This window comes from Ranitomeya variabilis, chromosome 2 (genome assembly GCF_051348905.1).
Source record: "Ranitomeya variabilis isolate aRanVar5 chromosome 2, aRanVar5.hap1, whole genome shotgun sequence".
Classification (NCBI taxonomy): Eukaryota; Metazoa; Chordata; class Amphibia; order Anura; family Dendrobatidae; genus Ranitomeya; species Ranitomeya variabilis.
In genome coordinates, this window is record NC_135233.1 from 641358378 (window position 1) to 641381301 (window position 22924).

Consider the following 22924-nt stretch of genomic DNA (forward strand, 5'->3'; position numbering starts at 1 on the left):
TCACGAAAAATGGAGACACTACGGGTATCGGAAAATGGCACAATTTTTTTTTTTTTTTTTTTTTTTAAGCAAAGTTTGGAAATTTTTTTCACCACTTGGATAAAAAAGAACCTAGACTAGTGTTGAGCATTCCGATACCGCAAGTATCGGGTATCGGCCAATACTTGCGGGTATCGGAATTCCGATACCGAGATCCGATACTTTTGTGGTATCGGGTATCGGTATCGAAACAACATTAATGTAATAATGTGTAAAAGAAAGAATTAAAATAAAAAATATTGCTATACTCACCTCTCCGACGCAGCCTGGACCTCACGGAGGGAACCGGCAGCGTTCTTTGCTTAAAATTCGCGCGTTTACTTCCTTCCGTGAAGTCCCGGCTTGTGATTGGTCGCGTGCCGCCCATGTGGCCGCGACGCGACCAATCACAGCAAGCCGTGACGTAATTTCAGGTCCTTCAGGATTTTAAAATTACGTTCTGGCTTGTGATTGGTCGCGTCGCGGTCACATGGGCGCGTGTCCTGCGTCCCATGACGTCACGGCTTTTACACATTTATATGGATCCCAGGGCCTGAAGGAGAGTTTCCTCTCCTTCAGACCCTGGGAACCATCAGGGATACCGTCCGATACTTGAGTCCCATTGACTTGTATTGGTATCGGGTATCGGTATCGGATTAGATCCGATACTTTGCCGGTATCGGCCGATACTTTCCGATACCGATACTTTCAAGTATCGGACGGTATCGCTCAACACTAACCTAGACATGTTTGGTATCTATGAACTCGTAATATAAACATAAGGATGAATGACCTCGGGGAGATCAAAACATCCAACACCGCGGAGACACCATCACGTGTTTCTTAACGCAGTGATCCAGAACACTGCCCCCATCCCTTATGGGAAATATGCAAATGCATGTAGAAAAGCCGCAGAGACACCATCACGTGTTTCTCAACGCAAGCAATGAATAGCCAGGTCTTTCACCGGGAAGGAACAACCACGTGAAGGGCAGCATCCAATAAAGGAAAACCACCTATGCCAAAACATGGTATCCATCCACAGACAGACGTTGAGAAACACGTGATGGTGTCTCCGCGGCTTTTCTACATGTATGAACTCGTAATGACCTGGAGAATCATAATGGCCGGTCAGTTTTAGCATTTAGTGAATCTAGCAAAAAAGCCAAACAAAAACCAAGTGGAATTTATTTTCCGTTTTCTAGTACACGACATGGTAAAACCAATGGTGTTGTTCAAAAGTACAACTCATCCCACAAAAAATAAGCCCCACATGGCCATATTGACAGAAAAATAAAAACGTTATGGTTCTGGGAAGGAGGGGAGCAAAAAATGAAAACACTTAGCTTTACTACTGAAACTATAGTTGTATGGCATTATGGGTTCTAGGAAAACAGTAACAATCATTCCTATTTTTTAAGTAATCTGATGTGACTATAAAGTCACATGCAAATTAAACTGGATGTGCATTGACGTGATCAGGCAGCCACAAAACATGCGAGGATTGCCTGACAAACACGGACACTCATGTGCCCGCAGGGACTCGAACACGTCACTCAAGCACCCTAGGCAAACTCTGCACTTATCACTATTGGACTGGTCTGATCACATGCTCCTCCACCAGCAGCCATTGTGTAGAGCTGTGCAGTCTGTGAGGAAAGCTGCAGTAACAAGAGCAGGAGGACCTGACATACCTGTATAACAAACAGTAAGTGCCACATCATCATATGCTCTACTGACAGGACAACATCTCTAGCCTCTGCACAAACTCCAGCATTAAAAGTGGATTGTCAATATGCTGAGAAATCAGCGTTTGAATTGATATGGAAATGTCTATGGTAGATCTGAAGCCCGCGTCATCACAGCTCTATTCCCTGCCAGCACCGCTTCGTCCTGTGTGATTGACGGGTCCCTTGCCTGAGGTCACACAGCCTAGAGGCAGTCAGACAAGCAGGAGGAGGTGACTCTAGATGGGGAATAGATCTGGGGTGACAGAAGCTTCAGATCTACAAATAGTTCTTCAGCCTCATTTGCATATCAATTGAAACGCTGATTTCTCGGTAAGGGATGAACGGAGCGGCCATGTAAAGCATTGCTGCACTTGTCTTTGAAAAGGCGACATGTGCATAGAGATAGTTTGGGGGTGACATCCTGCTGACAGATTCCTTTTTAGCTTCATTTCTGTTAGGAGTTTGATGACTATCATTCCAAATGGTAATAATTGTAAAATCTGCGCTGTTCACTTGGTTTTCCTTTAACAGTACATCTTCTTTAAAGCTCAGAAACAATGTCACCTCCATTGCTGTGTTAAATAAATGTAATATATTTTTGCTAAACGATGTCACGTACCAGTATCCTGTTGTTTTTTTCTTCTAAAACTATTAGTAACGATGCTAATTATTCCACTGGGGTTTTTTTGCACATATTTCACACATTTCCTTTTAGTATTCTTTTCTTAGCCTTTCTGGAAGGGAAGGAAATGCTGAAAAGCGTTCTCCACCCTTTTCTTGATTTCTACAAGCACGATTTAGCTGCATTTTCCGTATATCTAAGATACAGCTAGGATTACACAACAAAATGAAACAAGGAGTTGAATGTTCTCTTGTCTTTACCAATTTTAGTATAATGTGTTTTACATTTATCAGTTCGGGACCAGAGCTTCTTTCTTTGCTGCTGAGTTCCAATCCTATGATCTTTCTGAAACGTGAGAAAATCTTGCAGATATCTAACATTTATTTTGCATCCTCTCTGGATGGCCGTGGTCACTGCAGGGTGCTGTACACATGAAGGCAAAAAAGTTTACAGTAAGCTGGTATAACGTAAATATTAATACACTAGATGGTAGCCCGATTCTAATGCGTCGGGTATTCTAGAATATGTATGTAGTTTATTTATGAAGATTTTAGAATAATACATTGAATACACAGGACTGCGCCTGTCGCTGATTGTTCGCGGCCGGCCATGTAGTATATAACAGCCCACATAATAAATAGCACAGCCACGTAGAATATTGCACAGCCACGTAGTATATTGCACAGCCACGTAGTATATAGCACAGCCCACGTAGTATATAGCACAGCCCACGTAGTATATAGCAGAGCCCACGGAGTGTATAACAGCCCACATAGCATATAACACAGCCACGTAGTATATAACAGCCCACGCACGCAGTATATAACACAGGCCACGTAGTGTATAACACAGCCCACGTAGTGTATAACACAGGCCACGTAGTATATTGCACAGCCCACGTAGTATATTGCACAGCCCACGTAGTATATTGCACAGCCCACGTAGTATATTGCATAGCCCACGTAGTATATTGCACAGCCCACGTAGTATATTGCACAGCCCACGTAATATATTGCACAGCCCATATATTATATTGCACAGCCCACATAGTATATTGCACAGCCCACGTAGTATATTGCACAGCCCACGTATTATATTGCACAGCCCACGTAGTATATTGCACAGCCCACGCAGTATATAGCAAAGTGGGCATCCTATCCCTGTTAAAAAAAAAAAAAAAGAATTAAAATAAAAAATAGTTATATACTCACCTTCCGTTGGCCCCGGATCCATGCAAAGCGGTTACCGACGCTCCTTGGGCGCTCCAGACCCAAGAGTGCATTGCGGTCGCGCGAGATGATGATGTAGCGGTCTCGCGAGACCGCTACGTCATCATCTCTCGAGACCGCAATGCATGGAGCGGTCACCGGAGCGTCGCGAGGAGCGGGAAAGGCCTGTTCTGGATCCGAGGGGCCGACGGACGGTAAGTATATAACGATTTTTGCCGCCGGACTGTGCCGTCGCTGATTGGTCGTGGCCGTTTTGCCGCGACCAATCAGCGACTTGGATTTCCATGACAGACAGAGGCCGCGACCAATGAATATCCGTGACAGGCAGACAGACAGAAGGACAGACAGACAGACGGAAGTGACCCTTAGACAATTATATAGTAAACTAGATGGTGGCCCGATTCTAACGCATCGGGTATTCTAGAATATGTATGCGTAGTGTATAGCACAGCCCACGTAGTATATTGCACAGCCACGCAGTACATTGCGCAGCCCACGCAGTACATTGCGCAGCTTACACAGTACATTGTGCAGCCCACGCAGTACATTGCGCAGCCCACGTAGTACATTGCGCAGCCCACATAGTATATTGCGCAGCCCACGTTGTACATTGCGCAGCCCACGTTGTACATTGCGCAGCCCACGTTGTAGATTATGCAGCTCACATAGTATATTGCGCAGCCCACGTAGTATATTGCGCAGCCCACGTAGTATATTGCGCAGCCCACGTAGTATATTGCGCAGCCCACGTAGTATATTGCGCAGCCCACGCAGTACATTGCGCAGCCAACGCAGTACATTGCGCAGGCAACGCAGTACATTGCGCAGCCAACGCAGTACATTGCGCAGCCCACGCAGTACATTGCGCAGCCCACGTAGTACATTGCGCAGCCCACGTAGTACATTGCGCAGCCCACGTAGTACATTGCGCAGCCCACGTTGTACATTGCGCAGCCCACGTGGTAGATTACGCAGCCCACGTAGTATATTGCGCAGCCCACGTAGTATATTGCGCAGCCCACGTAGTATATTGCGCAGCCCACGTAGTATATTGCGCAGCCCACGTAGTATATTGCGCAGCCCACGTAGTATATTGCGCAGCCCACGTTGTACATTGCGCAGCCCACGTTGTACATTGCGCAGCCCACGTTGTACATTGCGCAGCCAAGTTGTACATTGCGTAGCCCACGTAGTATATTTGCGCAGCCCACATAGTACATTGCGCAGCCCACGTTCTATATTGCGCAGCCCACGTTGTATATTGCGCAGCCTACGTAGTATATTGTGCAGTCCACGTAGTATATTGCACAGCCCACGTAGTATATTTGCGCAGCCCACATAGTACATTGCGCAGCCCACGTTCTATATTGCGCAGCCCACGTTATATACTGCGCAGCCCACGTTGTATATTGCGCAGCCTACGTAGTATATTGCGCAGCCCATGTAGTATATTGCGCAGCCCATGTAGTATATTGCGCAGCCCACGTAGTATATTGCGCAGCCCACGTAGTATATTGCGCAGCCCATGCAGTACATTGCGCAGCCAACGCAGTACATTGCGCAGCCCACGTAGTACATTGCGCAGCCCACGTTGTAGATTACGCAGCCCACATAGTATATTGTGCAGCCCATGTGCATTTTCATTATGATGCATTCAAAATTACATTTTATTATGTTTTTGTGGATTTTGGAATATCCATTTCCTATGTATTTATCTTCATCAATAACTTAAGCCTGGATAAACAAGTTAATCTTTAAGGGCTTAATACCATTAATCATAAGGTAATGACATTATATTTTTGGGAAAAAGCCCTTTGATTTTTATTAAATATAAGACCATTCAAAAAAAGTTGTAACAATACTGACAATAAATTGTGCTTTAGATTATTTTTCATCTTAATATTTTGTTTGTTCCAATTTCAGATCTATAAACAAATGCTTGATGAAAAAGTTCCGCACTTGCTTATTGATGTGCGACCACAGGCTGAAGTGGATATATGTCATCTGGAACATTCTATTCGTATCCTTACTTGTACAGGATGAGTGATATTTTTGTGACATATTTGTTGCTTTTTTAATATATATGATATGTTTAGTCATAAAAAGTTTTGAGAAAAAAAAAACCCACACTGAACAGCAGTAAATCCATCTCTATGATCTGTGGACAGCACAGTATAAAGAAGGAGAAGCTGAGCAGAATATATAGGTTTGTGGGAAACGATTCTTTATCATTTATTCCTTGAAATCCCTGGTGTACATATCCGTACGAGTCCAGCGGGCGGTCCTACTAGTGATTGACACCTATCTCTGCATACACAGTCATACAGGGAAGACTGCCAATCATACCAAGGATTTCAATTAATAAATGGCAAGGTTTACTGAAACTTATCCAACAATAAAAACACTTTAACTGAACAATTTTTTCTTAAAGTACTTAAAGATATATCTTTGAGTCAACTGGAAGACAGAAATTTGACTTGGGTCAATGTCCTGACTGAAAGACTGTCAGAATTAACCAAGAGCACTAAAGAAATGGGCAATAAAGGTAAGCTTAAGAAATATGTAAAAAAACAGTATCTAGTGGCGCTAAGTATCCGTAGATCAGAGTCCTTGCAGCGACACCAACAAACCTCCACAAATGGTTTGTAAATAAGATATATAGTAAGAAACAATATACACCTAAGGTATATAGGTGCGCGCTGGACAGTGGCAAATATAAAGGAAATAGGGTGCTGTTGTATACAGAAATGCCTCAAATGAAGGTGGTCCGCTTTGAAAACTCAATCAGTGATGCTTGTTGGTAAGCTATACGATTCAAAAAGAGTCTCTAAGGGAAACAAGCGCAGGATATCTCCGGCTAAAAATCAATACTTAAAATGTCAAGGGTGCATCCACATATGCTTACCCGAATCCTTGAGGGGCTGGAGAACCTAATGGATGCTGTCGTTGCTTTGGAGATCCAAGATAGGAATGGTCTAAACAGGTGGCTGCTCCGGCCGGTAACAGCCACCTAGAAACTGTGCTCAGGGAGAGGGCGAGGACCTGTGACTCCGGACGCCGCGTGAGGTGGAAGCGGTGAGTCCGGATGAGCTGCAGGACCTTTCTGGCGTCACAGGGCACGTGATCGCTTCCCTGAACCCGTGAGTGCAAGTGAACGTGAACGCAAGTACGGGGTGCAGTGAGGATCAGTCTCTACGCGTTTCGGAGACAACTGTCTCCTTCCTCAGGATTCCTGAGGAAGGAGACAGTTGTCTCCGAAACGCGTAGAGACTGATCACGTGCCCTGTGACGCCAGAAAGGTCCTGCAGCTCATCCGGACTCACCGCTTCCACCTCACGCGGCGTCCGGAGTCACAGGTCCTCGCCCTCTCCCTGAGCACAGTTTCTAGGTGGCTGTTACCAGCGGTGGACACCGCGTCAGCCACACTAATCCAATACGGTGTCTTGTCCATACAGCCCTACATAGGTTAACTATCCACTTCCTTATGGAAAATTAATTATCATCTGCTCATACGGGCTTGTTTCTCGCACATATCCTTCACAGCACGTAACTGATGAAGGTCCAGTTCGGGACCGAAACGTTTTTTGTTGCTGATAATAAATATATTTCCAGTTGATAAAGTTGAGTGCCAGGTTTTATTTTATATTGTCATGGTGTTGGAACCTACCTGAGCACCATAAGTGTAAAGGCAGTGCACACGTTTTTCATTTAAGGTAAAAAATGCTATTAACCTGCAGATATGGGTTAGCTCTGCAGGCTAATAGCGTGCTGAAGCTGCTCTGCGTCCGCTTTGAAAGCCCAGCTACTGGGAGAAAATTATCTTTATTCCTCCATGCAGCCTCAGGCTTCCGTCTCCGCTCAGTACATAGTGAGTTGCGGCAGTAACCGTGCGCCATCACTGACTGACAGCTGGCTTTGTACTGATGCACTGTAGAGCCAGCTGTCAGTCAGTGCCGGTGCAAGGTTACAGCCACTGTGCACTGTGCAGTGACTGAAAGCCTCAGGCTGCTGGGAGGAATAATGTTGATTTCCTTCCAATAGCCAGACTTTCCATGTGGTGGCAGCACGGCTTCAGGGCGCTAGTAACCCTGAGATTAACCCCATAGTCGCAGGTCAATAGCTTTTTTTCACATGGCAGGTTCCCTTTAAGCCTTTCCTCTTCTCATAATGCTGTCTGGCTTTAAAGGGAACCTGTCACCCCCAAAATCGATGGTGAGGTAAGCTCACCATCATCAGGGGCTTATCTACAGCATTCTGTAATGCTGTAGATAAGCCGCCGATGTTACCTGAAAGAGGAAAAAAAGACGTTAGATTATACTCACCCAGGGGCGGTCCCGCTCCGATGGGTCTCTGGTCCGCTCCGGCGCCTCCCATCTTCATTCCATGACGTCCTCTTCTGGCCTTCACGCCGTGGCTCCGGCGCAGGCGTACTTTGTCTGTCCTGTTGAGGGCAGAGCAAAATACTGCAGTGCGCAGGCGCCGGAAAGGTCAGAGAGGCCCAGGTGCCTGCGCACTGCAGTACTTTGCTCTGCCCTCAACAGGACAGACAAAGTATGCCTGCGCCGGTGCACCAGTAAGCTGGTGGGCTTACCTCATCATCGATTTTGGGGGTGACAGGTTCCCTTTAAGTCCTCATTCAGATGTCTGATGAGACTCGGACCGTTTTTTGCATACATGAAGAATCAATGTGTGGTCAGTTTTAACCATTAGTGTTTCAACAGTGATTTTTCATGTATGAAAAAAAAGATAATTAGCAAAGCTTCTTCTATACATGGCGATGTTAATCACGGACAGCACAGGAATTACACATTGATGCCAACCGTGTGCTGTCTGAGATTTTTCTCAGACCCATACACTTGTATGACTTCAATCAAAAATTGGATCCTGGGGTTGCAAAAAATCACAGATGTGAATAGCACCATAGACTATAATGGGTGCGTATTCTGCGCTTGAAAAACACAGATGGCGCAAATACCTGACAAACGGACATCTGAATGACGCCTAAATCTGTCCTTATGTATGAAATAACGGTTTGATAAATGACCTTTTAGATAATAATTATTTTTCATGACCATAATCATGCAGTTAGAATAATAGAGGAAATTATAACCTGGGAACTTTCTGTCTTTTCTCTATACTCCTTGTTGAATTTTAACTGGTCTTTAAAGAAGCTCCTCTGATTCTGACGCTCTTTGTCGCTGCATCGCTCCATTTCAGAGATCTTCACATGTGTTTCTTCTGGGGCACACAAAGTTCTGGGTTTGTTTTAGTGAAAAGGTTATGATTCATAAAATCATTTAAAACAACCGGGGATATGTAAAATGTAATTTCTTTCCTTAGAATGGAGCTGTGTGAGCTTGTTTATTGTATGTCGTGTTGACATTTTATTTGCAATACTTTGCAGTAGATATAACTTTTTGATGGGGTTTTTTTTTGCATTTTTGCACCCATAACATATGATGCCAACAAAAATGCCTCTCAAACACAGTATGATCCCTACACAGCACCCTCCAGATGCACAGTATGATGACCCTACTGTACTCACATGGCAGAGTATGGTGACCCCAATACAGTATGATGACCCAACTGCGACCCCAGTTGAGAATGCGAGCAATCTGGCCATCACACAGCTCCAAAAAATGTAACAAGTTAAGACTCTCTGGAGAGGGTGACACAAAACTTTTTTTATTACTTATTTTTTACACCACTGAAAAAAAAAACTGAGCAAGCTTTGGTATCACTGTATTGACCTAGAGAGTCTTTCTCCCGGGTCACTTTTAGGGTAAGTTCACACAGGGCGTTTATGCGGCTTTTTTTTTCCGCAGCAAAACCTGATCTTCTTGGCAGGAAAGAAGCTGCGTCAAAAACGCAGGTTTAGGTGCGTTTTTGGTGCATTTTTTTTCTCTTTGTCCATGCTAATGTCCTTGGATTTTCAGCAGCAAAAACGCATCAAATAATGATACCTGCATTTTTTCCAACACCCATTCAAGTCAATGGATGAAAAAACGCAGAAAAAATGCTGAAAGAAGTGACATGCTCTATGTCCAAAAAACGCAGCAAAGCGCAAAATACTGATCAAACAAAAAACCAATGTGTGTGCATGTGTGAAATCTCATAGGCTTTGCTGGTATAGTAAAAAGCAGCTGAAAATTAGCATAAAAAAAGCAGCAAAAATGCCCTGTGTGAACTATATAATGAACACTAAAATTTTTTTAAAAAAGTCAGTTAAATTGTGTTTGTTTTTGTTTTGTTTTTTTTTTGGGGGGGGCACCATATTCACCATTTAAAGGGAATCTGTCAAGAGATTTTTGCTATGTAATCTGAGGACAGCGTGAAGTAGGGGTTAAAACCCAGAATTCAACAATGTGTCACATGTCAGGCTGCATGGTGCTGTTTAATCACTGGGATATTATCATTGCTGGAACTAGCTGGTGTACACTTTCAAGTCCGACTCCGCCCCCTCCTGTGATAAGCATCTCACTGTCTACATACAGTATGTACACAGAGAGCCTGCTGTGGGCGGGGTTAGCTTTCTCTGCTCTGCTTCACTGCTAATTCTCTGATTGTGTCAGAACTGCAGCACCCAGAGATCTAAAGGTACCTTAACACTAAGCGACTTTGCAGAGAGAACGACGACGATCCGTGACGTTGCAGCGTCCTGGATAGCGATCTCGTTGTGTTTGACACGCAGCAGCGATCTGGATCCCACTGTGATATCGCTGGTCGGAGCTAGAAGTCCAGAACTTTATTTCGTCGCTGATCATCCGCTGTCATCGCTGGATCAGTGTGTGTGACACCGATCCAGCGATGTGTTCACTTGTAACCAGGGTAAATATCGGGTTACTAAGCGCAGGGCCGCACTTAGTAACCCGATATTTACCCTGGTTACCATTGTAAAAGTAAAAAAAAAACACTACATACTCACCTTCTGATGTCTGTCACGTCCCCCGCCGGCGGCTTCCCTGCACTGAATGTGTCAGCGCTGGCCGGCCGTAAAGCAAAGCACAGCGGTGACGTCACCGCTGCTGCCGGCGCTGACACATTCAGTGCAGGGAAGCCGCCGGCGGGGGACGTGACAGACATCAGAAGGTGAATATGTAGTGTTTTTTTTACTTTTACAATGATAACCAGGGTAAATATCGGGTTACTAAGCGCGGCCCTGCACTTAGTAACCCGATATTTACCCTGGTTACCCGGGTGCTGCAGGGGGACTTCGGCATTGTTGAAGACAGTTTCAACGATGCCGAAGTCGTTCCCCTGATCGTTGGTCGCTGGAGAGAGCGGTCTGTGTGACAGCTCCCCAGCGACCTAAACAGCGACGCTGCAGCGATCGGCTCGTTGTCTATATCGCTGCAGCGTCGCTGAGTGTGACGGTACCTTTAGTGATACATCCTTTGAATCATCTTTTCTTTCTCTACATCAGGCTGCTCTCAGATGAGCTAGCAATTACCTAGTGACAGATTCCCTTTAACTGCATTTATATTTCCAGTACCTTATATGGTAAAATAGTGTAATTGAAAACTACGGTATATCTTGCACCGTAAAAAAATAATAGGGTAAAGGTATTAAGGTTGGGTGTCACACACAGTGCTCGGTGTCTTGCCATTAGCAATTCATCTAATATATAATTGCCTAGAATACTACTTCCTGCAATTTGTGCCAACTTCCGTGGCTTTGTCCGGAGCTAATGTCCGGAGATAATGTCCGGAGCTAATGTCCGGAGATAATGTCCGGAGCTAATGTCCGGAGCTAATGTCCGGAGATAAGTGACGTCACCAGTGTCCTACACCCAGGCAGAGCACAGGGGCCCCAGGCAGCATATGGGGCCCCAGGCAGAGCACAGTGGCCCCAGGCAGAGCACAGGGGCCCCAGGCAGCATATGGGGCCCCAGGCAGAGCATAGTGGTCCCAGGCAGAGCACAGGGGCCCCAGGTAGCCTATGGGGCACCAGGCAGAGCACAGTGGCCCCAGGCAGAGCACAGGGGCCCCAGGCAGCATATGGGGCCCCAGGCAGAGCACAGGGGCCCCAGGCAGCATATGGGGCCCCAGGCAGAGCACAGTGGCCCCAGGCAGAGCACAGGGGCCCCAGGCAGAACATGGGGGCCCAGGCAGAGCACAGGGGCCCCAGGCAGAGCACAGGGGCCCCAGGCAGCATATGGGGCCCCAGGCAGAGCACAGGGGCCCCAGGCAGAGCACAGGGGCCCCAGGCAGCATATGGGGCCCCAGGCAGAGCACAGGGGCCCCAGGCAGCATATGGGGCCCCAGGCGGAGCACAGTGGCCCCAGGCAGAGCACAGGGGCCCCAGGCAGAACATGGGGCCCCAGGCAGAGCACAGGGGCCCCAGGCAGAGCACAGGGGCCCCAGGCAGCATATGGGGCCCCAGGCAGAGCACAGGGGCCCCAGGCAGCATATGGGGCCCCAGGCAGAGCACAGTGGCCCCAGGCAGCATATGGGGCCCCAGGCAGAGCACAGGGGCCCCAGGCAGCATATGGGGCCCCAGGCAGAGCACAGTGGTCCCAGGCAGAGCACAGGGGCCCCAGGCAGCTTATGGGGCCCCAGGCAGAGCACAGTGGCCCCAGGCAGAACATGGGGCCCCAGGCAGAGCACAGTGGCCCCAGGCAGAGCACAGGGGCCCCAGGCAGCATATGGGGCCCCAGGCAGAGCACAGCGATATTTTGGACCACTGTGCGGTGTTTCAGACCCCCTGTGTGATGTCTGGGGCCCTGTTCTTAAGTATATTAAAGATTAAAGTAACGTATATTAAAGTATATTATAGATGAAATTTGACACGTTTATGAGCACCATTGAGTGATATACTCAAGAATGACATAATTTTTCAACATTTTATGGTTTCAAACTGTAAACACTCAGAGTTTTTTTTACTTCAACCAGAAAACCTTAACGGTTCATAAAAAACTTGACTGTTCAGGATATGATAAAAGTCATAGTATTCTGAATCTTTAACTTATAAAGATACCTTTACATGGGGTGATTATTGGTTCCAGAGAGGCTTTCGGCCGATAATCGTACACATGGCTGGTGACAGGACAATACAATATAAACGTTCAAAGGTAAACACTGATAACATTAAAATCTAATATATAATTGCCTAGAATACTACTTCCGGCAATTTGTGCCAACTTCCGTGGCTTTGTCCGGAGATAATGTCCGGAGATAAGTGACGTCACCAGCGTCCTACACCCGCTCAGGGTGGACAAAGATATATGCCTTCGTGGTGCGCGGCACTTTTCTGATTGGTTGCCGCCTGCCGCGAGCGACCAATCAGAAATGTGCCGTACTGTCAAGAATTGTCAAGAGCTGGTGAGTGCAGCCATTTTTTGTTCTTTCTTACTATTATTTATTACTTGTATTATTCTTACATTTGAATAAATAAAGTATATATGGATTCTAGACTCCCGATTCTTTAGAATCGGGCTGCCATCTAGTCTTTAATATTTCAATTGAAAGCTGCTGCGATATTTGGGGGGTGGCACTATGCTACACATGTGCTGGGTGCTGTATCTGCCATGCCGTATTATTACCTTTAGCGCTCGCTCACACCACCGTATAGCACGGATGAGTGCTATTCTATTTATTATCACAATGTTATTCAATGGGGCCGCTCTGATGACTGATTTCTAGACTGACAGAATCTGTCTATGAAAGAAGTGCAGCATTATGCAATTTCGCTCCCAAATCTGATCAGTGTGAGAAAAAAAATTGCATGCCATACAGACCATCAGTACACGGACCATCCGTACACGGACCATCCGTACACGGACCATCAGTACACGGACCATCAGTACACGGACCATCCGTACACAGACCATCCGTACACGGACCATCAGTACACGGACCATCAGTACACGGACCATCCGTACACGGACCATCCGTACACGGACCATCCGTACACGAACCATCAGAACACGAACCATCAGTCGGATCCTGTTTTTACGGGTACAGTACAGTTCTGTCACTTAGGTAAATGTACATGGTCCTGTAAAGGATGAATAGCTACTGTAAGAATCATGTCGGTCTGGTAGTCGGGGGCAGGTATATCTCGCCCAGGTATTTGTCCTATGTGAATTAGACTGCTCAGTGTATTCAGGATAATGATGGGTTAATGAGTGCAGGAATAAAGCATGACCAGCTGGGGGTTTCCGGTGTCAGCCTGGGGCACACAGATTGCCTGTCTGTGTGAGACAAACGTGAGTGAGAGCTGTGCTCAAGGACTGTGTGTTGTTAGCTGGGTGGGAGAAGCCCCCCCAGTTGTTAGATAGCAGCTTATTGGTTTAGTTAGTGCCGGACAGGCTAGGATTTATTTTTATGTTTTGTTTTTTCTATATTGCTTTCACGTTAATAAATCTGACCTGAGGTCAGCCAACTTGGAAACGTGCTGTCGCCTCAGAATTCAATGCACAAACCACGTGACCTTTGACCCCAGCAAAGGCGATCCCGGAGTGTTTTGTTACACTACATAGAAAAAATCCTGCCACTTTTCTGGTTGAAAATCGTCACTATCTATAATATAACGCTGGGAGCGTCACTCTGTCCGAAGCCTTTATAGACTGCGCAAGCGCAGGCGCAGTCTGGACCCCACAGAGTGACGCTCCCAGGAGAAGGAGATCGCGGTATGCGTAAGCAGTGAACGCACACCGCGATCTCCAACGGAGAAGCAGGGACGAGCCAGGAGGGTGAGTATGTGATATTTACCTGTCCCCGTTCCAGTGATGCAGGCTGCTCCATCCTCCGCCTGCGACTGTTCAGTCAGAGGGCGGCGCGCATTAACCCAGAAGATGGAGCGGCGCGTAGCAGTGGAACGTTGGACAGGTAAATATAGCAAGTGCCGGGGGCCTGAGCTAGCGGCGACTCCGGCACCTGACTCCCCCAGCGCGCCGGTGTCCCTGCCTGCTCAGGCCCCCAGCACTCGGCGCCCAGCACAGCCACGCACAGCCGCCCACACTCATCAGAGCCACGCACAGCCGCCCACACTCGCCAGAGCCACGCACAGCCGCCCACACTCGCCAGAGCCACGCATAGCCGCCCACACTCATCAGAGCCACGCATAGCCGCCCACACTCATCAGAGCCACGCACAGCCGCCCACACTCACCAGAGCCACGCACAGCCGCCCTAACTCATCAGAGCCACGCACAGCCGCCCGTACTCACCACCGCCACGCACAGCCGCCCGCACTCACCACCGCCACGCACAGCCGCCCGCACTCACCACCGCCACGCACAGCCGCCCGCACTCACCACAGCCACGCTCAGCCGCCCGCACTCACCACAGCCAACTCAGCCGCCCGCACTCAGCACCGCCACGCGCAGCCGCCCGCACTCAGCACCGCCACGCGCAGCCGCCCGCACTCAGCACCACCACGCGCAGCCGCCCGCACTCACCACCGCCACACACAGCCGCCCGCACTCACCACAGCCGCCCGCACTCAGCACCGCCACGCGCAGCTGCCCGCACTCAGCACCGCCACACGCAGCCGCCCGCACTCACCACAGCCAACTCAGCCGCCCGCACTCAGCACCGCCACGCGCAGCCGCCCGCACTCAGCACCGCCACGCGCAGCCGCCCGCACTCACCACCGCCACACACAGCCGCCCGCACTCAGCACCGCCACGCGCAGCCGCCTGCACTCAGCACCGCCACGCGCAGCCGCCCGCACTCAGCACCGCCACGCTCTGCACAGCCGCCCGCACTCTGCACAGCCGCCCGCACTCAGCACAGCAGCGCGCAGCCGCCGCCGCCCGCGCTCTGCACAGCCGCCCGCGCTCTGCACAGCCGCCCGCCCTCTGCACAGCCGCCCGCACTCTGCACAGCCGCCCGCACTCTGCGCGCAGGATGGAACAGCACATGACAGGATGGGGACGCAGGATGGAGCACCACATGACCGGATGGGGGCGCAGGATGGAGCAGCACATGACAGGATGGGAGAGCAAGATGGGAGCAGCACATACCAGGATGGAGACCATATACCAATATAAATGCTCGCCACCCGGGCGTAGAACGGGTTCAATAGCTAGTTTTTTTATACTGTTGTGTGACTCCAGCCTAAATCCATAGTAGAGAGAAGACAAGCAAAATACTTCTAAGTCTATATAATGTTCATGATCTATTGGTAAAGAATAATACTTGTTTTCATACATTTTGTGTTTTTTTTAGTGATTGTTATTTGCAAACTTGGGAACGATTCGCAAAAAGCTGTGAAGATACTACAGGAATTTTCAAACAGAAGCACGTCCAAATTTGAGGCTAAAGATATTATAGGCGGTTTGATGGCCTGGTCTGGAAAGATTGATTCCACGTTTCCACAATACTGAACTTTCATTCCTTGATGCAGTTCCAGTTCATTTGCATACCTAACTATTAAAATCAAATTGAAAATGTTCTTTTTAATAAAGTTTTAAAACTTTGGCTGCAATATATGGTACAGACAATGGCTTTATCTCACATTGAATCTACATAGAAAGTTGGCAGTTCATGAGAAATAGAATGGAAAACACGATCAGTGCTGTGAGGCTGGTGGATAGGGAATGTTTTCTATTTATTCAAAAAGAGCAAAAAAGTAGAAACGGGTATGGTCTGCGATAGAAGGTGGTTTACCAGGCAACCATTACTTTAGTGCATTCCCTGCTTTCTTGTTCTTTTTCTTTTCTAGTTCTCGGACAACTCCTTTAACCCCTTTCCGACATTGGGCATAATAGTACACCGATGTCAGTATCCCCCGCTTTGATGTGAGCTCCGGCTGTGAGCCCACATCTTTCCCAGGACATGTCAGCTGTTTTGAACAGCTGACATGTGCTCGCAATAGCCACGGGTGCCATGGCAATCCGCCCGCGGCTATTAACTAATTAAATGCCGCTGTCAAACGCTGACCGCAGCATTTAAATGACGCTTCCGCCAATCGCGCCGGAAATATGCATACCGGTAACCCATGTCATGTGATCGCGGGTCACTGTTTGGTCGGCATGACAACCCGAGGTCTCCTGGAGACCTCTATGGTTGTCACTGCCGGATTGCGGTGAGCGCCACCCAGTGGTCAGTGCTCATAGCAACTCAGCAATTCTACTACATAGAGGCAATCTGACCATCGACTCTATGTAGCAGAGCCGATTGAGATGTGTCAGCTTCTAGTCTCCTATGGAGACTATTGAAGCATGGCAAAAGTACAAAAAAAAAATTGCTTAAATATATATATATATATATATATATATATATATATATATATATATATATATATATATATATATATATATATATATGTTTAAATCACCACCCTCTCGCCCCATTCAAAAATAACACAATAAAAATAAAATCAAATATACACATATTTGGTATCGCCGTGTTCAGAATCGCCCGATCTAGCAATGAAAAAAAAGGATTAACCTGATCGCTAAACGGCGAAGCGAGAAAAAAAAGTCAATATGACAGAATTATGTTTGTTTGGTCGCCGTGACATTGCATTAAAATGCAATAACTGGCAATCAAAAGAACGTATCTGCACCAAAATGGTATCTTTAAAAACGTCAACTCAGCGTGCAAAAAATAAGCCTTCACACAAACCAAGATCATGAAAAATGATTTGGCGAATCATAATGGCAGGTCAGTTTTAGCATTTAGTGAACCTAGCAAAAAAAGCGAAGCAAAAAACAAGTGTGGGATTGCACTTTTTTTTGCAATTTCACCGCACTTGGAACTTTTTTTCCAGTTTTCTAGCACATGACATAGTAAAACCAATGGTGCCATTCAAAAGTACCGCTCGTTCCGCAAAAACTAAGCCCTCACATGGCCATATTAACGGAAAAATAAAAAAGTTATGGCTCTGGGAAGGAGGAAAATGAGAAACGCAAAAACGAAAAAATCTCCGGTCATGAAGGGGTTATTGTGTATGTGGAGAAATGCAGGTTGACAGACCTAAAATGGGTGGTCCCCAACCCAAGTTAGCTGCATCAGAAACCCCGATACCTGGAGCCCTCCCGATAATCAGCTGTTCGGCGCCGCAGCTGTTTGTGTCACAACAAACAGGCTCTCAATGCATATGCTGTGACTGTCGCACAGCGGCAACACATACAGCTGTGGCACCGAACAGCTGATTATCGGGAGCGCTCCAGGTATCGGGGTTTCTGATGCAGCTATTCGTTGAGCGCTATAGCTATTCGGATAAGGAGGGAGCCGAAGATATTCGCTCATCCCTAATCATTACTTATTACTTAAAAGCTAAGCACTGTTGTAAATCACTGCTGTTTCAAGATCCCTCTTAGGGAAATTTCCAGGTTTTTTTTTTTCTCTTCCTAGGACATTTTGTTTGTGACTTCCAGCATGCATTGGGGAGTCTCATGTGGAAGGTCATCACTGACATGGGCTGAGTTGCAAACCATACCTCCTCTACATCTTACACCTCCACTAAACGGACCACCATCATCAATGACGTTCATTTCAGGCACTGGATTGGTCTTCGCGTTACTGATTTACTATGAAAACTGTACATTCACACTGAAGGCATCAAAACTATGAATTAACACATGTGGAATTATATACTTAACAAAAAAGTGTGAAACAACTGAAATTATGTCTTATATTCTAGGTTCTTCAAAGTAGCCACCTTTTGCTTTGATGACTGCTTTGCACACTCTTGGCATTCTCTTGATAAGCTTCGAGAGGTAGTCACCGGGAATGGTTTTCACTTCGCAGGTGTGCCCTGTCAGGTTTAATAAGTGGGATTTCTTGCCTTATAAATGGGATTGGGACCATCAGTTGTGTTGAGCAGAAGTCTGGTGGATACACAGCTGATAGTCCTACTGAATAGACTGTTAGAATTTGTATTATGGCAAGAAAAAAGCAGCTAAGTAAAGAAAAACGAGTGGCCATCATTACTTTAAGAAATGAAGGTCAGTCAGTCCGAAAAATTGGGCAACCTTTGAAAGTGTCCCCAAGTGCAGTGGCAAAAACCATCAAGCGCTGCAAAGAAACTTGCTCACATGAGGACTGCCCCAGGAAAGGAAGACCAAGAGTCACCTCTGCTTCTGAGGATAAGTCTATCCGAGTCACCAGCCTCAGAAATCGCAGGTTAACAGCAGCTCAGATTAGAGACCAGGTTAATGCCACACAGAGTTCTAGCAGCAGACACATGTCTACAACAACTGTTAAGAGGAGACTTTGTGCAGCAGGCCTTCATGGTAAAATAGATGCTAGGAAACCACTGCTAAGGATCAGCAACAAGCAGAAGAGACTTGTTTGGGCTAAAGAACACAAGGAATGGACATTAGACCAGTGGAAATCTGTGCTTTGGTCTGATAAGTCCAAATTTGAGATCTTTGGTTCCAACCACCGTGTCTTTTTGTGAAAAGGCCCTGGCGCCTGCGCTGTAAGTTCAAAGGGCAGCGCAAACTGCGCATGCCCGTAAAAAATGTACAGTGCGGGCGCCGGGGCCGCAGCAGAACACACGGGCGACTGCTGCGTGTTGACTTCCTCAAAGTGGTCGCTGTTGCGGCTGCTGCTCCGACCGTGGAAGGTCGTCTGGGAAGCGAGGGACGCACTGCAGTGGTCACTGACAAGGCGGTAAATCCGGGAGCCCCAGTGGGACTTTAATGAAGGCAGAAGAGGCAGAGCCCGGCGCACAGAGTATTGAGTGACAGCTGGGAGGCGTTTCTGTCCGGGGAAAAGACATGCCCTCAGGTCTAATTCGAGGAATCAGGGACAAATTATAAAAGCGATTATTTCAGCGTTTGCAGGGACCCAAACTAAAAGAGCTACCTTGACAGAATGCAGCATTAGTGCTGCACAAGGTGGCTCTTTTAGTTAAAAACGCCTGGGGGGGTGACAGGTTCCCTTTAATATGGGGTGCTGTCACCCAGGGAAACTGGACAAGGGAAGTCTGGCCTATTTAGGAACTGCAATCTAAAGCCGTATGATTTGTATTGCTATGAACTGGTGTGAACTGAACACTGATAATATACACTGAAATGATATGCATTTGTGTGAATTGCACTTTAATGCTGTGAGGAAACACATTAAAGACACTTTTGTGTTGGAACTTTGTGGGTCACTGCCTTTTCACTGCGTACGATGTTGCTGCAGCCTTACAGGTGTCATTTCTTTGGAGGGCCGCATAGCCCACCATGTGCTCGCCAGTGGTAGCCTGACTGCCATTAGGTACCAAGATGAGATCCTCAGACCCCTTGTGAGACACATGCTGGTGAGGTTGGCCTCGGGTTCCTCCTAATGCAGGACAATGCCAGACCTCATGTGGCTGGAGTGTGTCAGCAGTTCCTGCAAGATGAAGGCATTGAAGCTATGGACTGGCCCGCCTATTCCCAGAGCTGAATCCGATTGAACACATCTGGGACATCATATCTCGCACCATCCACCAACATCATGTTGCACCACAGACTGTCCAGGAGTTGGCGGATGCTTTAGTCCAGGTCTGGGAGGAGATCCCTCAGGAGACCATCCGCCGCCTCATCAGGAGCATACCCAGGCGTTGTAGGGAGATTATACAGGCACGTGGAGACCACACACAGTACTGAGCATCATTTCCTTGTCTTGAGACATTTCCACTGAAGTTGGATCAGCCTATAACTTCATTTTCCACTTTTATTTTGAGCATCATTCCAACTCCAGACCTCTGTGGGATATTAATTGTGAATTACGTTGATCATTTTTAGGTTTTACTGTTCTGAACACATTCCACTATGTAATGAATAAAGATTTACAACTGTAATATTTCATTTTGTGATATCTAGGATGTGGGATTTTAGTGCGCCCTTTATTTTTTTGAGCAGTGTATATGTATATATATATATATATATATATATATATATATATATATATATATATATATATATATATATGTATATATATATATATATACATATAAAGAAAAAAACAGGAATACAATTATTTTAAAATCTCTTACAGCCACATTTTATTCACAACATAACAGATAACAAATCAGAAGATGAAAGACATTTTTCCATTTTATGTGGAAAAAATGTGCTCATTTAGAAATTGTTGGCAGTAACCCATCTCAAAAAAATAATGACATTGTGTAACATCACCTCTTCCTTTATTCGGACTCCCATGACAGCACTACGAGAGAGGGGATCCGCCCTTAAGGAACAGGAAACCTACAGATACAAAAAGGGCGGCACCTCTCCCATGCATCAGTTGGTTTCCTGTTCCTGAAGGGACTGGATCCTACAGAAGATTCCCTATGAGGATTTCCAGGCCGGCTGGACCGATTCTGGTAGCGAGGGGGTCTCCTACCTCGGCCGGTGCGGAGTACCTGTAGTAGTCACGGTGGCCCTGGCAGGGCTGCACGGCGGTGGCTATTCAGCGTGGAGCGGTCACCGGGGGTGTCCTGTCTCCGGAGCCGGCATGTGGTGAGTATGATGGTTCCCCTCCCTAAAATGCTGTGGGCGCCTCTGTGGGATCGGCGACATCGTGGTGGCGCCGCTCGGAGTCTCCTGGCAAAGTCTCGGCGTCCCACGCTGTTCACGCTGTTGACAGGAAGCGCTGTGGACTCAGGGTGACGTCGGGGGGCGGAGCCGGCGGTGACTTCCGGGTCGCGGAGCTTCTGCGCATGCGCAGGGGCTCCAAGATGGCGGCGCCCACCGGAAAGTGTGCGCCGATCACCCTCAGGTGTCGGCTGATCCCCTGCAGCTGCAGGGGGTGAGGAGAGCAACCGGAAAGCGCGGCACAAGTACGCTGACCGAAGGAGGGGCTATATATCGGTCGCCAAATGTGCTTTCCTTGCTTCTGGCCTCCAAATCAGGATGGAGTCCGATCAGGATCAGCAGCCTCTGCTGCTGGACGAAGCACCTCAGATGTCTGTGGAGAAGGAGCATGGAAAAAAGAGCGATGGATCTGGCCACAGAAGCTCCTCCAGACAGGGGTCTGGAGCGTCAGCCAGGAAAAATCCCCCTCGTACTTCGGTAGCTTTCTGGGTATGGGCATCCACTGGTAAGTGATCTTCGAGAATGTTCACTCAGTGATTAGTCTCCCCTCGTATATGTTTTCACAGGGGAAGAAAAACACCAGTAAAACAAAGCATAGGGAATGTGCCATCTGCGGGGTTCCCTTGACTGACTCATACCCTAAAAAGCTATGTGACCCCTGTATCCAGCAGACGGTGAGGTCTGGGAAGAGGGGGAGGGGGTCATGGCTTTAGTTCATTAGACTAGTTTGCCTTACTTGCCCCCTCAGGTAGCAGAAGAATCCTCTTCTATTGCGGCCAGTCTGAAGGAAATGGTTAGGATGGAGGTTAAGCAGTCCATTGAGGACCTTTCACAGTCAGTAGGCCCTAAACGAAAAACTCAGTGGTCATCTGATTCGTCGGTGGAGGAAAAGAGCGTAGAATCGGACGATTCAGCAGCATCATCCTCCTCCTCGGAAGAAGACGCTGCTCGGTTTTGTTTACCCTTGGAAAGAATAGACAAGTTAATAAAAGCGGTCAGAGGCACAATGGGTATAACAGAACCCAAGCCTCAACTGTCTAAAGAACAAATGATGTTCAGTGGGTTAGAACAAAGAAAGCGTAGAGTTTTCCCTCTGAATGAAAAGATACAAGAACTTATCAACAGAGAGTGGAAAAAACCGGAGAGGAAAGGTTCCTTACCACCTGCACAGAAGCGAAGGTATCCCTTTGACGACCCAGCAGTAGGTAGCTGGGAAAAAGCCCCAAAACTGGATGCAGCGATTGCCAAAGTAGCGAAGCGATCCTCTCTCCCGTTTGAAGATATGGGAACGCTTAAAGACCCCCTAGATAGGAAGGTGGATACCTTCTTAAAGGGAACCTGGGAAATGGCAGCCGGCTCCTTAAGACCTGCGGTGGCGTCAACATGCACGGCGAGGTCAATGATGGTCTGGCTAGACCAGTTAGAGACCCAATTAAAACAAGGGGCCTCTAGAGACTCTATTATCGCGGCTTTACCAGTAATCCAGGAGGGGGCGGCGTTTTTATCAGACGCCTCAATTGACTCCGTTAAGTTAGCAGCTAGAGCAGCGGGGCTGTCTAATGCTGCAAGGAGAGCCCTATGGTTGAAATGCTGGCCTGGGGATATGCAGGCGAAAGCAAAGCTCTGCGCTATCCCTTGTAAAGGCGAGTATTTATTCGGGCCTACCCTGGATGAACTCCTGGAGAAGGCAGGAGACGATAAGAAAAAGTTTCCCAATACCTTCAATGCATACCGTCGTCCCTTCAACAAAAGAAGGTTCAATCGGGGAGGGAAGCGCGCCCTCTCACCGGGCAGAGATCGATCCAGATGGGACGATAAGCGAAAAAGAGGTACAGGTCTCATGTTTCGCGGTAACCCGA

The 22924-nt window shown here is 47.5% G+C and overlaps 1 protein-coding gene and 1 long non-coding RNA gene across 2 annotated transcripts in view; one reads left to right on the plus strand and one right to left on the minus strand.

The window, feature by feature from the left end:
* MOCS3 (molybdenum cofactor synthesis 3) overlaps positions 1-16034 on the plus strand; it is a 96832-nt gene extending 80798 nt beyond the window's left edge. Inside the window, exons 11-13 of the mRNA XM_077289127.1 lie at positions 5523-5619; positions 6040-6144; positions 15772-16034. Of these exons, the coding sequence (XP_077145242.1) occupies positions 5523-5619; positions 6040-6144; positions 15772-15929 (360 nt within the window). The 3' untranslated portion in view covers positions 15930-16034. The remainder of the gene's footprint in view (positions 1-5522; positions 5620-6039; positions 6145-15771) is intronic.
* The window catches only part of LOC143807508 (uncharacterized), a 165761-nt gene that overhangs the window by 75601 nt on the left and 67236 nt on the right, over positions 1-22924 (minus strand). The window lies entirely within an intron of this gene.